This window comes from Indicator indicator, chromosome 2 (assembly GCF_027791375.1).
Source record: "Indicator indicator isolate 239-I01 chromosome 2, UM_Iind_1.1, whole genome shotgun sequence".
Lineage (NCBI taxonomy): Eukaryota > Metazoa > Chordata > Aves > Piciformes > Indicatoridae > Indicator > Indicator indicator.
In genome coordinates this window covers 1,970,582-1,985,469 of record NC_072011.1, presented here as the reverse complement: position 1 = coordinate 1,985,469, position 14,888 = coordinate 1,970,582, and the positions used below count along the sequence as shown (strand labels likewise).

Here is a 14,888-nt window from a genome sequence, read left to right as displayed (position 1 = left end):
ATCCCAACAGTCACAGAATCACAGAATTATTGAGGCTGGAATAGACCTCTGAGATCATCAAGTCCAGGCATTTCAAGAAAAGTAAACATGCAGGTCATGCATATGATGTATGGCAATCATTAGTACCGCTCCAGAATAGTAACAAATGCAGCTTTAAAAATATCCAAATATTATAGCTTTGGCAATTTCTTCCACATTTTCCATAAAGTAGTCTATGCAAAATGGCATAAAATAGGATGGCACATTAGATATGCAAAACTGGACAGAAACCAGGTACTAGAATGAATCACTGTGTTCAAGCATGACATTACCAGAAAGGCAACAGATAAATCAGTCAAGGAATACCCTTCTAGAAAGGCCACTTTGGTTTTATTGAAGAATAAAATAATAAAAATATTAAAAGGCACTTTAAGAGCAGAATGACAGCCATATTTCTTCACATGAACATCTGTTACACTAAGCAGGATCTTACTGGACAGGTGGAATCAAGCCCCAAACCCTGAACAACTCTTATACTTTAAAGCAATTGATTTCACCTAACTGTATGTTTACTTTAAATCTGACTGACAGTCAAACACAAGCATGAGAGCACCAGAAGTTTCTGTGCACATATGTGTACACACACATACACAGGTACATATTTAAACAGCACAGTATGCATCAGATTGAATTCAATCAGTGATATTGCTGACATCCATTTGGCACATAATTCGTTTGGCTTGTGCATTATTGGCAGGGATGGACAGAGCAGTCTTCCCCTCTCCTCTCTACCAGCCTTCCAAAAACATCAAGTAAACGATTTTTAATTCTTTTGCTTATAGAGACTACAGCAGAGTTCATGAAATACACACATTTAGACTGCTTATAATGCTAGGCCCATCATCATCTAGCAGCAGAACTTGAGATATTTCCTATTTTACAATACTTTTATCCCAATTTTTGTCCACATTATACCTGTTTCTGGCACTCTCATGCTTGTTCCAACCCACTAGGTTGATCTAACATGCTGCCATACGTTTCCAGATTATGGATTGCCAAAAAGTCCATGCCTTCATCCTTTATTTTTCCCTATAAAGCAAACATCTCCAACAAGAACCTCAAATAATGTCTGAAAGCTGCCTTCTGTTTCAAATGAGTACAAAGTCTACCATCTCTTACTAGACCTGCTACAGTATTATCATCCCATTTGGACTTGAGCCAGCCTCAGAAAATCTTTGTCACCATCATCCACGTTAGTTTTTCGTTATACGCTCAGGGTTACTACCACATCACCAGCCCTAAAATGAACACGTCCCCAAATAATGAGGAAACACAAACCCAGCTGACATCTCACTTCACCAGTTGTGGAATACTGAAGCTTCAAAAGAGGGATGCTACCCAGTGTCATATTGGTCCTGTTGCTGTAAAGAGATCTCATAAGTAAAAAACAAGTGGGTGCTGCATATGAAATCTGTATTAGCTACCTGCCCAACCAGCAAGTAGCCAGGGTGCACACGGAAAACAGCGACTAGTCATCACCCTGACACTTCCAGTTGTCCGCACAAACCTCACTATATTCTGTGGAAAGAGTTCAGGAATAAAAGAGGTATGCCTGTTCACTACCAAAGATTTTAAAGGCAGAAGGGAGGAGGTAAAGTGGCTGCTGTTATTAACCAGAAAGAGTTTCTGAACACCAGAATTTCAGACTAATTAATTAACAAACAAACAAAAAAAAAAGCAGTGTTTTGATCACACAGTATTCCTATTCCAGAGCATCTAGTAACAAAAAATAAAACTCAATATCCTGCAGCAAAAGAGAATCTGCAAGAAGCATGTTCTATATTATATAGGTAGTACTACAAAATCTCCAGTGATGAACTTACCCCTGACTTGAAAAACTCAACTTATGAGGAGCAACTTACTTCATTAATATTTATTTTCTTCGTTATTGTCACGGTACTTTAGCAAACTACTGGCCTATGTCATCAGGATATGTGCTAATAGCAATTTTGCAACACTAAAATAGCAGATTTTTTTTTTCAATCAGAGAAACTGTAAAGGCTCAACAGTTAAAAATACTCGAATTTCAGAAGACTCTTTTGCATTATAGGTAAGAGCTTCACAGTGACCAAAAATAACCCCAAAAAACAACACCAAAACCCACCAAGACAAAAAAGAAATTAAATTTAAAAAAAATTTACTCAAAGCTTTATAAAGGTTTCTTTCAGTTGCAGCTGCTAGATTCATCACCATCTTCGTACCGCAAAGGTAAAAATTATCCCCATCCCAAAATTAATGTCAGTCCCAAACCTTTAAAGTAGCATTTTAGGAGGAGCGGAGACTCATTTTTGTGGTAGGGGGAAACGGGTCCGGGCTAGGCCGGGGCCTGGCAGCAGACTACAGGCAGGGAAATGCAGCGAGGAGGCGGCACAGCAAATCCTCGCTTCCACCTCCTCACCTAGCGCTAACCTTGCCCGGCCGCCCCCAGCCCACCACCCTTCGGAGAGAGGATTCCTGCCGCTGCACACCCGGCCCTGCTGCAGCAAGCCCAGGCTGCTCCCAGCGCTCTGCCCCTACAAAGAAAACACTGCACTTCCAAAGCCTCCGAACACTGAAAGAAAGAAAGAAAAAAAAAGGGAAAGGGGGGGGGGGAAGAGAGAAGAAATCAAATCGCCCTCACGAACCCCTCCCTCAAAAGCAGGTCTTTCTTCACCAAATCAAGATACCCTTTACGGCACCCACCCTTCCACCCACCACGAAGCCACCTCTCATTGTCGTCGTCCCCCAAAGGGGACCCATTCCTCCCCCCCCCAACCAAGATGCAAGCGCACACCCGCCTCCCCCATTCCCCAGTCTGCACCGTGCCCCTCACTGGCTGGCAGAAGGGAAACGCAGCCCACGGGCCGCGCTGCCCCCCTCTCAGCCATGCACGCACCTTCCAGAAACAAGCTGTCTCTGCAGCCGCCGCCACCGGCCATCTTCCCGCTGCTGAGCCTCGCTCCCTCACTCCATCGCCCAGAGAGACGGCGGGGCCTGGCCCTTCCCCCGGCCTGCGCGCTCCGCCGCCCACCCCCACTGCGGAAGGCTGGGTGACCCGCAGCGGCGGCGGCGCCGCCGAGGCCCGGCCCTCTCTCGCTCCCGGGGCCGCGTTGCCTTCCGGCCCCCACGCAGGAGGAAACGGCGGCAGCGCGCCCGCTCCTCCCTCACCGCGGCCGCCGCCGGCAGTCCCGCGAGCGGCTGCCAGCCGGGTCGGGCCCAGCAACCGCCGATGGCGCCCGGCGGGTGAGATGGGCCTGGCCGAGAGCCCGCCGGAGGCGCCTCCGAGCACACGGCGAGGACGAGGCAACGGTGCGCGCCGCGCTGCCGCCCCTCTCCTCCATGAACGGCGCGGCAGGGCCTCACCAGCGCTTCCCTGCCCAGACCCCCAGCGCGCCCGACCCGCCAGCCGCAGCGGTGGCCGCCGGCTTGCCCCGGCCCCTAGACGATAAAATGGCCGCAGTAGGGCTGCGCCCGGTAGTGCCTCGGGCTCTCCCGCTCCCCCCTTGATCCGCTCGGAGGCAGCAGCTTTTGGGAGGTGAGGAGGTGGATCGGCCTGCGTAAAATGAATGAACTTTCAAGAGTGCGGGAGGCCATTGCGCAGGTCTGAGGCCCGCTCGGCTGCCACCTCGCTCACTCTTGGGCAAAAGGCCACAAAATGGTCTTTGGAATTCTTATCAATCGTAAAATCCTCTGTAGCCCTATCAAGGCGTATTTAAACCCAAACCTGGGATTCTGCAAAACGTACAGCCTTGCTAAGCAAACTATAGAGAAATTCCAAGTCATGGCTTCAGGTATATTTGGCTTTTTTAAAATACCCCACCCCCACCCCTTACTGTTTAGCCTGTAAGGTTTCACGTTTTTAAAAGTCTCCTTGTAAAGACTGAAGTACTAAAACCATAAATCCTTTTAAAAAATGCAAGGTGAATTATGACAGTTGAGTTAGGGACAGGTTCCTTCATCTGAGAGTTTACTGGTCCCACTTTTACTGTAGAACTGAGAAAATTTTATGCCTCAGAAATACATCGTTTCTGAAGGGACTAATCCCTGACAAGAGAGCTCTCAAAACTGCCTAAACTTAAGAGATTGTAGACTGAAGTTCTATATTAGGTAAATTAAGTAGCTAGTGCAAATGAAAAAATCAAGAGAGAGGAAAATGGTTTGGTTTAAGTCTTCTAAATGTGTTACTATAATTACCAGATTTTCTATATTGATAATTAATAAGCCAGTGTTTTGAAAAACGCTTTCCAGTCAGTGTACTTAGAGGTAAAAAGAAGCAGGGAAGACTGCAGAGCTGGCCTGGAAGAAGAGACTCAAGAGACATCAGATTGCTGAATGCTGTGTCACACCACCAGAGCTAATGAGCAATTAGAAAGAATTCCAGAAGGTGGAACAGCGTTGGCAAACCTACATACCTCCATCTACAAAATCTCCTTAGGAGAAAAAAAAAGCACAACAAACTTTCTGAAACAGGGTTGACAAAATATCCCTGGTTTATTGGTAATTAAAATTAATGGGAAACAATAAGGAAAAAAATTGGTGCATAATCAGAAACCAGAAGACCATGTGTTTAACAGAAACCTCATCTTAAAAATGGGAAAAAAAATATATATTTTAAAAAAGAACATTTAGGATCTCTTCTTTTAAAAAATAGCCTGTTGCCCCTCAGAAGGGTATCATGGAGGCCTTCAAGACCCACCTGGATGCATTCCTGTGTGACCTGCATTAGATTATATGGTTACATGGTCCTGCTCTGGCGGGAGGGTTGGACTCAATGATCTCCGCAGGACCCTTCCAGCCCCTAACATCCTGTGATCTAGACAGAGTTTACAGCCAAGATTATAGCATTAATCCACAAAACTAAGTTCTGACGGTTGAGACCAGACTGGTTCAGATCTACTGAGTTCTTTATAACTTTTTTAAATCCTAAGGATTATAAATTGTGAGTTATTTGAGTAAATCTTTCATGCACACCAGTGTAGAATCATAGAATCATAGAATCAAGAAGGCTGGAAGAGACCTCAAGGATCATCAAGTCCAACCTGTCACCCTACACCTCATGCCTATCTAAACCATGGCACCAAGTGCCACGTCCAATCCCCTCTTGAACACCTCCAGGGATGGTGACTCCACCACCTCCCTGGGCAGCACATTCCAATGGCCAACCACTCTCTCTGTGAAGAACTTTCTCCTCACCTCCAGCCTAAACCTCCCCTGGCACAGCTTGAGACTGTGTCCTCTTGTTCTGGTGCTGGTTGCCTGGGAGAGGAGACCAAACCCCTCCTGGCTACAACCTCCCTTCAGGTAGTTGTAGACAGCAATGAGGTCACCCCTGAGCCTCCTTTTCTCCAGGCTAGTACTCCAGGTGTACTTTCATTGCTCAAGTCAAGGCATCAAATATAGATTCATTGTGAATCTGTATCTAGTGAATTGAGGTGCAATAAAGATTAAAAGCATTTCACAGGATGTTAGGGGTTGGAAGGGACCTCTGGAGATCTTTGAGTCCAACTCACTTGCCAGAGCAGGAGCAGAGAATCCAGCACAAGTCACACAGGAACACATCCAGACAGGGCTGGAAAGGCTCCAGAGGAGACTCCACAACCTCTCTAGGCAGCCTGCTCCAGGGCTCTGTGACAACCAAACCTGCTCCCCCCCCCCAAGTAAAGAATTTCTTCCGCATCTTCAGGTGGAACTTCCTGTGCTGTAGTTTATATTCATTGCCTCTTGTCCTATCACAGGACACAAGTGAGCAGAGGCTGTCCCTTCCTTTCTGACACCCAGCCCTCAGACATTTATAGGCATTTATTTGATCCCCTCTCAGTCTTCTTTCCAGACTGACGAGCTCCAGGGCTCTCAGCCTCTCCTCCCCAGGCAGTGCTCCAGTCCCTTCAGCATCCTTGTAGCCCTGTGTTGGACTGTCTCCACTAGATCCCTGTCCCTCTTGAACTGGGGAACCCAGAACTGGATGCAATATTCCAGGTGGAGCCTCTCTAGAGCAGAGCAGAAGGGAAGAAGAACTGTTTAAAGTTGAAATTACAGGGGAAGTAGTCGTCAACCAGAGATGCATGGTTGATTTTGCAATTTTTGATTGATAATTTAATGTCTATCTTTTTTTTTAGGGAGAAGAGCTGCCCTAAATTACAACCACTAGCAGTGTTCTTTTTTTCCTTCATTTTGAAACTCTTGAGGGATGCAAGAAAATAGTATGTAGTCAAATCTCTTATTAATTTTTTTTCATTAAGCTTTTATTAGTAGTCTGTTCTAAGCCCTATAGTGTGGAGTTTGTTTTGTTTTTTGTTTGTTTGTTTTGTTTTGTTTTTAATTTGAGAAGTATTTGTGAGGGAATGCAATACTGATGGCATTTAAGTCTTAAAAAAACTTTTCAGCATCCTCTTAACTTATAACCAGAGGATTTGCACCCTGTATAAGAAGTAACTGAGTGATCAGTGACTAAGAGAAAGTTAGCATTCCCTTTCTTTCTGGAGGAAACTTTACTGTACTTGGATCACAACAATCCCAAGCAGCGCTACAGGCTTGGGGAAGTGTTACCAGAAAGCTGTCTGGCAGAAAGGGAGCTGGGGGTGCTGATGGGCAAGCAGCTGAAGAGGAGCCAGCAGTGTGCCCAGGTAGCCAAGAAAGCCAAAGGCATCCTGGCTGGGATCAGCAATGCTGTGTCCAGCAGGAGCAGGGAGGGGATTGTCCCCTGGGACTCAGCTCTGGGGAGGTCACACCTGGAGTGTTGTGTCCAGTTTGGGGCACCTGAATGCAAGAGAGATGTGGAGGTGCTGGAGCCAGGGCAGAGGAGGGCAAGGAAGCTGTGAAGGGCCTGGAGAAGAAATGTGCTGGAGAGAGACTGAAGGAGCTGGGGCTGGTTAGTGTGAAAGAGAGGAGGCTGAGGGGAGACCTCCTGGCTGTCTGCAGCTCCCTGCAAGGAGGTTGTGGAGAGGTTGGTGCTGGTCTCTTCTCACAGGTAATTGGTGATAGAACAAGAGGGAACAGCCTCGAGCTGTGACTGGGTAGGTTTAGAGCAGACATTAGGAAACATTTATTTCATGGCAAGGGTGGTCAGGGATTGGAATGTGCTGCCCAGGGAGGTGGTGGAGTCCCCAAGCCTGGATGTGTTCAAAGGTGGTTTGGATGTGGTGCTTGGGGCTATGGTTTAGGGGTGACCCTTGTCGAGTAGGGTTCTGGGTTGGACTTGGTGATCCTGAGGGTCTTTCCCCACCTGAATGTTTCTCTGATTTGTGTTTCTGTACAAGATTTACTAAGTTTTCTTTCTCTGAGCCAAAATGTTAATTGGGTTGACAGAGTATGAAACAAATCAGATTCTTGCTTTCTGGACTTCAGCAGCCACTAGAAGCTGACTAGTCCCACTATGGCTAGTTGACAATCACAGGGCACAATCCAAGATCCTGCATTTACAAATGCTTGTGCACAGCTCTGTTGGCACAGCAGTGTGTAGAGTGAAAAGCTAATCACCTCATTAGGAAATGATGAAGATTTTTTTTTTCACTTAAGAAATCTAATTTTTCCTTCTCTTCCTGCAGTGAAACTATTAATGAATGTATCTTTAAGTACTGACATTATGGGGAAAAATACTCGTTTTTTACTTTGTATTTCTGATTCTCTCCAATTAATTTTTGTTTCCTTTATGTTTTTAAGGTTAGCCATTAAGATAGGGGTGGCTACTCCACAGGAACTCTATTTCCTTACTTAAGGAATAAAATGGAATTGGGATTGCATTTTTGCAGCTTCTGCAGTTGTGCTAGTGTACATTACTTAATTTTCTTTACCCATACATAAATTGCATGTAGAAGTTCAAGGGAATTTATAGGCACATTGAATAATTTTTTTGTTATTTACAATCCCATGAACCCATTCCACAGACTGTAAATCAATGCTTTTTAACAGTTCCACCTTTCAGAAAAGAATGGTTAGGAACTGAATTATTTTTCACTGTTTTCCACTGCTGCTCTTGGAACTGTTCTTTGAATGTATTAATGATGGATTCCTGCTACTATCATAACCATTTTTAAAATAAAACTCCCATTATTCATTTCTGTGGCTTTTTGCCTAAATAGCTGCTATTCTATCTTGGTCATTACTGTATTATAACCATCCACAGGCAGACAGGCTTTGTTAAATCTGCAAGTTCTCTTGTTGGACAGTGAGATCAAGCAACTGTTGGGCTACAAAGATTATGACTCATTAGGCATCAAAGTGAGATTTATAGACATAAAAGGGTGGTTGAGAGCAGTGTCAGTGTCCTTAGCCACAGCACAACATTGGATTGTACCTTTGGAAGTAAACATTTCTTTGTCCAGGGTCTGAGTTACACCTGGAAGGGCCATTTTTTTCTAGAAGATAAAGTAGCAGAATTTGGTGCACTGCCCAGAAGCATTACATCAGTGGCATCTCCTAAGCAGAAGACTAATTATGGTGGTGAAAAAAGTAAAACTTTACTGAAGAGAATGACTTTAAACGTCTATGTGGAATCATGCAAAAGAAGAAATGACCAGTTAGAAATCATAGAAACATAGAATGGCTTAGGTTGGAAAGGACCTCAGAGATAATCTACTCCAATCCCCCTGCCGTGGGCCACCTCTCAACTAGGCTTGGTTGCCCAGGTTCTTATCCAGCCTGGCCTTCAACACCTCCAGGGAGGGAGGGCTCATCCACAATCTCTCTGGGAAACCTATTCCAGAGCCTCACCACCATTGTACTGAAGAACTTCTTCCTCACATCCTATCTAAACCTACTCTCCCTCAGCTTAAAACCATTCCCCCTAGTTCTGTCTCTAGACATCCTCATGAAAAGTTCCTCTCCAGCCTTCCTGTAGGACCCCTCTGGGTATTGGAAGGCAGCTCTAAGGTCCCTCCAGAGTCTTCTCCAGGGTGAACAAGCCCAGCTATTCCATCTGAAAAATTTGGGGTAGTCATCTATATTTTTAGTTATTCCTTAGTAATGTGAATTGGGTAATTATGTCAGGCATTCAAAACCATCCAGCATACACAACATACTATGCATATATGCACAGGATCAGACCCTGTCTCTAACCTTTGCACAGAATCACAGATTGGAAGAGACTTCTGAAGATCATTGAGTCTAGTCCCCCTGCTAGAGCAGGATCATGTAGAGTGAATTTGTGGGAAATATCTGTAAGTCAACTTTTAAAGTATTTTAAAACACATTTAGTGGATATTGAACCTTTTTTTTGGGGGGGTGAGGAATGAAGTTATACAGAAGTTGTTCTCACAGTCTCACATGGAAAGAACTACATGTTATTATTTGCCAACTAGCAGAACTTACAAATGATCTTCCTTTATAGTGGTCTCATACTTATCAAAAAACTCTGCTTCATAACCAAAATCCTTGGAGACATCATATTAGTAATGATTAGCCTCAAGATCTTTCTCAGTAGAGGTGTCTAATTTAAACAAATGCATTTAACAAACAGAAAATATCTAATTTAAATTTTCAGCAGGATCACACATCTTAGAGGAGGATCACCTTTCCCCTGCCTGTTTAATTAGCTGCCTGTTTGCCTAAAGCTTTAAGAACACAGATTTCAGAGCAATTAAGGCAACCTTTTAGCAAAAGTAACTATGTGAGAGATGTAGGAAACTTCTGTGTATATCCTGAACCATACCAATGGCACATAAACCAGCAAATATTAACCAGTAGACATACAAGCAACAATACTTACCAAAGCAAAGAAAAAGGTCAGGTTTCTGTAGGAGTGGTTGTATCATAATCATCATGAAAACAGAGGCAAAAAGACTACAGTCTGCCTAGAGTGGGTGTGCATGATTTACCCCTGACTGCTCATGCTGCTGGCAAAGACAATGAATTAGTTTCTTACAAATTCCCCTTCCAATCAGAAGAACTTCTGCAACCTTTTTCTCAATGTACGAAGATCAGGTATCTGGCCCATGCTGGTGTGGTTCTGTGTACTTCAGCTGTTGAGTACAGTACACAGATTCTGTGTACTTCAGCTGTTGAGTACAGTACACAGGTTGTGTGTACTTCAGCTGTTCAGTACAGTACACAGGTTGTGTGTACTTCAGCTGTTGAGTACAGTACACAGGTTCTGTGTGCTTCAGCTGTTGAGTACAGTACACAGGTTGTGTGTACTTCAGCTGTTCAGTACAGTACACAGGTTCTGTGTGCTTCAGCTGTTCAGTACAGTACACAGGTTCTGTGTGCTTCAGCTGTTGAGTACAGTACACAGGTTGTGTGTGCTTCAGCTGTTGAGTACAGTACACAGGTTCTGTGTGCTTCAGCTGATGAGTACAGTACACAGGTTGTGTGTGCTTCAGCTGTTGAGTACAGTACACAGGTTCTGTGTGCTTCAGCTGTTGAGTACAGTACACAGGTTGTGTGTGCTTCAGCTGTTGAGTACAGTACACAGGTTCTGTGTGCTTCAGCTGTTGAGTACAGTACACAGGTTCTGTGTACTTCAGCTGTTGAGTACAGTACACAGGTTCTGTGTGCTTCAGCTGTTGAGTACAGTACACAGGTTCTGTGTGCTTCAGCTGCTCAGTACAGTGCACAGGTTCTGTGTGCTTCAGCTGTTGAGTACAGTACACAGGTTCTGTGTGCTTCAGCTGCTCAGTACAGTACACAGGTTGTGTGTACTTCAGCTGTTGAGTACAGTACACAGGTTCTGTGTGCTTCAGCTGTTCAGTACAGTACACAGGTTGTGTGTACTTCAGCTGTTGAGTACAGTACACAGGTTGTGTGTACTTCAGCTGTTGAGTACAGTACACAGGTTCTGTGTGCTTCAGCTGTTCAGTACAGTACACAGGTTGTGTGTACTTCAGCTGCTCAGTACAGTACACAGGTTCTGTGTGCTTCAGCTGTTCAGTACAATACACAGATTCTGTGTACTTCAGCTGTTCAGTACAGTACAAAGGTTCTGTGTGCTTCAGCTGTTGAGTACAGTACACAGGTTCTGTTTACTTCAGCTGTTGAGTACAGTACACAGGTTCTGTGTGCTTCAGCTGCTCAGTACAGTACACAGGTTGTGTGTACTTCAGCTGTTGAGTACAGTACACAGGTTCTGTGTGCTTCAGCTGTTCAGTACAGTACACAGGTTGTGTGTACTTCAGCTGCTCAGTACAGTACACAGGTTCTGTGTACTTCAGCTGTTGAGTACAGTACACAGGTTCTGTGTACTTCAGCTGTTCAGTACAGTACACAGGTTCTGTGTGCTTCAGCTGTTGAGTACGGTACACAGGTTCTGTGTACTTCAGCTGCTCAGTACAGTACACAGGTTCTGTGTGCTTCAGCTGCTCAGTACAGTACACAGGTTGTGTGTACTTCAGCTGCTCAGTACAGTACACAGGTTCTCTGTGCTTCAGCTGTTCAGTACAATACACAGGTTCTGTGTACTTCAGCTGTTGAGTACAGTACACAGGTTCTGTGTGCTTCAGCTGTTCAGTACAGTACACAGGTTGTGTGTACTTCAGCTGTTGAGTTCAGTACACAGGTTCTGTGTGCTTCAGCTGTTCAGTACAATACACAGGTTCTGTGTACTTCAGCTGTTCAGTACAGTACACAGGTTGTGGGTACTTCAGCTGTTGAGTACGGTACACAGGTTCTGTGTGCTTCATCTGTTCAGTACAGTACACAGGTTGTGTGTACTTCAGCTGCTCAGTACAGTACACAGGTTCTCTGTGCTTCAGCTGTTCAGTACAATACACAGGTTCTGTGTACTTCAGCTGTTGAGTACAGTACACAGGTTCTGTGTGCTTCAGCTGCTGAGTACAGTACACAGGTTCTGTGTGCTTCAGCTGTTCAGTACAGTACACAGGTTCTGTGTACTTCAGCTGCTCAGTACAGTACACAGGTTCTGTGTGCTTCAGCTGTTGAGTACAGTACACAGGTTGTGTGTACTTCAGCTGTTGAGTACAGTACACAGGTTCTCTGTGCTTCAGCTGTTGAGTACAGTACACAGGTTGTGTGTACTTCAGCTGTTCAGTACAGTACACAGGTTGTGTGTACTTCAGCTGTTGAGTACATTACACAAGTTCTGTGTGCTTCAGCTGTTGAGTACAGTACACAGGTTGTGTGTTCTTCAGCTGCTCAGTACAGTACACAGGTTCTGTGTGCTTCAGCTGTTGAGTACAGTACACAGGTTGTGTGTTCTTCAGCTGCTCAGTACAGTACACAGGTTCTGTGTACTTCAGCTGTTGAGTACAGTACACAGGTTCTGTGTACTTCAGCTGCTCAGTACAGTACACAGGTTCTGTGTACTTCAGCTGTTGAGTACAGTACACAGGTTGTGTGTGCTTCAGCTGTTGAGTACAGTACACAGGTTCTGTGTGCTTCAGCTGCTCAGTACAGTACACAGGTTGTGTGTACTTCAGCTGTTGAGTACAGTACACAGGTTGTGTGTACTTCAGCTGTTGAGTACAGTACACAGGTTCTGTGTGCTTCAGCTGTTGAGTACAGTACACAGGTTGTGTGTACTTCAGCTGTTGAGTACAGTACACAGGTTGTGTGTACTTCAGCTGTTGAGTACAGTACACAGGTTCTCTGTGCTTCAGCTGCTCAGTACAGTACACAGGTTGTGTGTACTTCAGCTGTTGAGTACAGTACACAGGTTGTGTGTACTTCAGCTGTTCAGTACAGTACACAGGTTCTGTGTGCTTCAGCTGTTCAGTACAGTACACAGGTTGTGTGTACTTCAGCTGCTCAGTACAGTACACAGGTTCTGTGTGCTTCAGCTGTTCAGTACAATACACAGATTCTGTGTACTTCAGCTGTTCAGTACAGTACACAGGTTGTGTGTGCTTCAGCTGTTGAGTACAGTACACAGGTTCTGTTTACTTCAGCTGCTCAGTACAGTACACAGGTTGTGTGTACTTCAGCTGTTCAGTACAGTACACAGGTTCTGTGTGCTTCAGCTGTTGAGTACAGTACACAGGTTCTGTTTACTTCAGCTGTTGAGTACAGTACACAGGTTCTGTGTGCTTCAGCTGCTCAGTACAGTACACAGGTTCTGTGTACTTCAGCTGTTGAGTACAGTACACAGGTTCTGTGTGCTTCAGCTGTTGAGTACAGTACACAGGTTCTGTTTACTTCAGCTGTTCAGTACAGTACACAGGTTCTGTGTACTTCAGCTGTTGAGTACAGTACACAGGTTCTGTGTGCTTCAGCTGTTGAGTACAGTACACAGGTTGTGTGTACTTCAGCTGTTGAGTACAGTACACAGGTTGTGTGTACTTCAGCTGTTGAGTACAGTACACAGGTTCTCTGTGCTTCAGCTGCTCAGTACAGTACACAGGTTGTGTGTACTTCAGCTGTTGAGTACAGTACACAGGTTCTGTGTGCTTCATCTGTTCAGTACAGTACACAGGTTGTGTGTACTTCAGCTGTTGAGTACAGTACACAGGTTCTGTGTGCTTCAGCTGTTCAGTACAGTACACAGGTTGTGTGTACTTCAGCTGCTCAGTACAGTACACAGGTTCTGTGTGCTTCAGCTGTTCAGTACAATACACAGATTCTGTGTACTTCAGCTGTTCAGTACAGTACACAGGTTGTGTGTGCTTCAGCTGTTGAGTACAGTACACAGGTTCTGTTTACTTCAGCTGCTCAGTACAGTACACAGGTTGTGTGTACTTCAGCTGTTGAGTACAGTACACAGGTTCTGTGTGCTTCAGCTGTTGAGTACAGTACACAGGTTCTGTTTACTTGAGCTGTTGAGTACAGTACACAGGTTCTGTGTGCTTCAGCTGCTCAGTACAGTACACAGGTTGTGTGTACTTCAGCTGTTCAGTACAGTACACAGGTTCTGTGTACTTCAGCTGTTCAGTACAGTACACAGGTTGTGTGTGCTTCAGCTGTTCAGTACAGTACACAGGTTGTGTGTACTTCAGCTGCTCAGTACAGTACACAGGTTCTGTGTACTTCAGCTGTTCAGTACAGTACACAGGTTCTGTGTGCTTCAGCTGTTGAGTATGGTACACAGGTTCTGTGTGCTTCAGCTGCTCAGTACAGTACACAGGTTGTATGTACTTCAGCTGTTGAGTACAGTACACAGGTTGTGTGTACTTCAGCTGCTCAGTACAGTACACAGGTTGTGTGTACTTCAGCTGTTGAGTACAGTACACAGGTTCTGTGTGCTTCAGCTGTTCAGTACAGTACACAGGTTGTGTGTACTTCAGCTGCTCAGTACAGTACACAGGTTCTGTGTGCTTCAGCTGTTCAGTACAATACACAGATTCTGTGTACTTCAGCTGTTCAGTACAGTACAAAGGTTCTGTGTGCTTCAGCTGTTGAGTACAGTACACAGGTTCTGTTTACTTCAGCTGTTGAGTACAGTACACAGGTTCTGTGTGCTTCAGCTGCTCAGTACAGTACACAGGTTGTGTGTACTTCAGCTGTTGAGTACAGTACACAGGTTCTGTGTGCTTCAGCTGTTCAGTACAGTACACAGGTTGTGTGTACTTCAGCTGCTCAGTACAGTACACAGGTTCTGTGTACTTCAGCTGTTGAGTACAGTACACAGGTTCTGTGTACTTCAGCTGTTCAGTACAGTACACAGGTTCTGTGTGCTTCAGCTGTTGAGTACGGTACACAGGTTCTGTGTACTTCAGCTGCTCAGTACAGTACACAGGTTGTGTGTACTTCAGCTGCTCAGTACAGTACACAGGTTCTCTGTGCTTCAGCTGTTCAGTACAATACACAGGTTCTGTGTACTTCAGCTGTTGAGTACAGTACACAGGTTCTGTGTGCTTCAGCTGTTCAGTACAGTACACAGGTTGTGTGTACTTCAGCTGTTGAGTTCAGTACACAGGTTCTGTGTGCTTCAGCTGTTCAGTACAATACACAGGTTCTGTGTACTTCAGCTGTTCAGTACAGTACAC

The 14,888-nt window shown here is 45.0% G+C and overlaps 1 protein-coding gene across 1 annotated transcript in view; it reads right to left on the bottom strand.

Annotated features, from left to right (window-relative positions):
- SENP6 (SUMO specific peptidase 6) overlaps positions 1-2,957 on the bottom strand; it is a 90,574-nt gene extending 87,617 nt beyond the window's left edge. Inside the window, exon 1 of the mRNA XM_054392995.1 lies at positions 2,915-2,957. Within this exon, the coding sequence (XP_054248970.1) occupies positions 2,915-2,957 (43 nt within the window). The remainder of the gene's footprint in view (positions 1-2,914) is intronic.
- Positions 2,958-14,888: the final 11,931 nt, after the last annotated feature.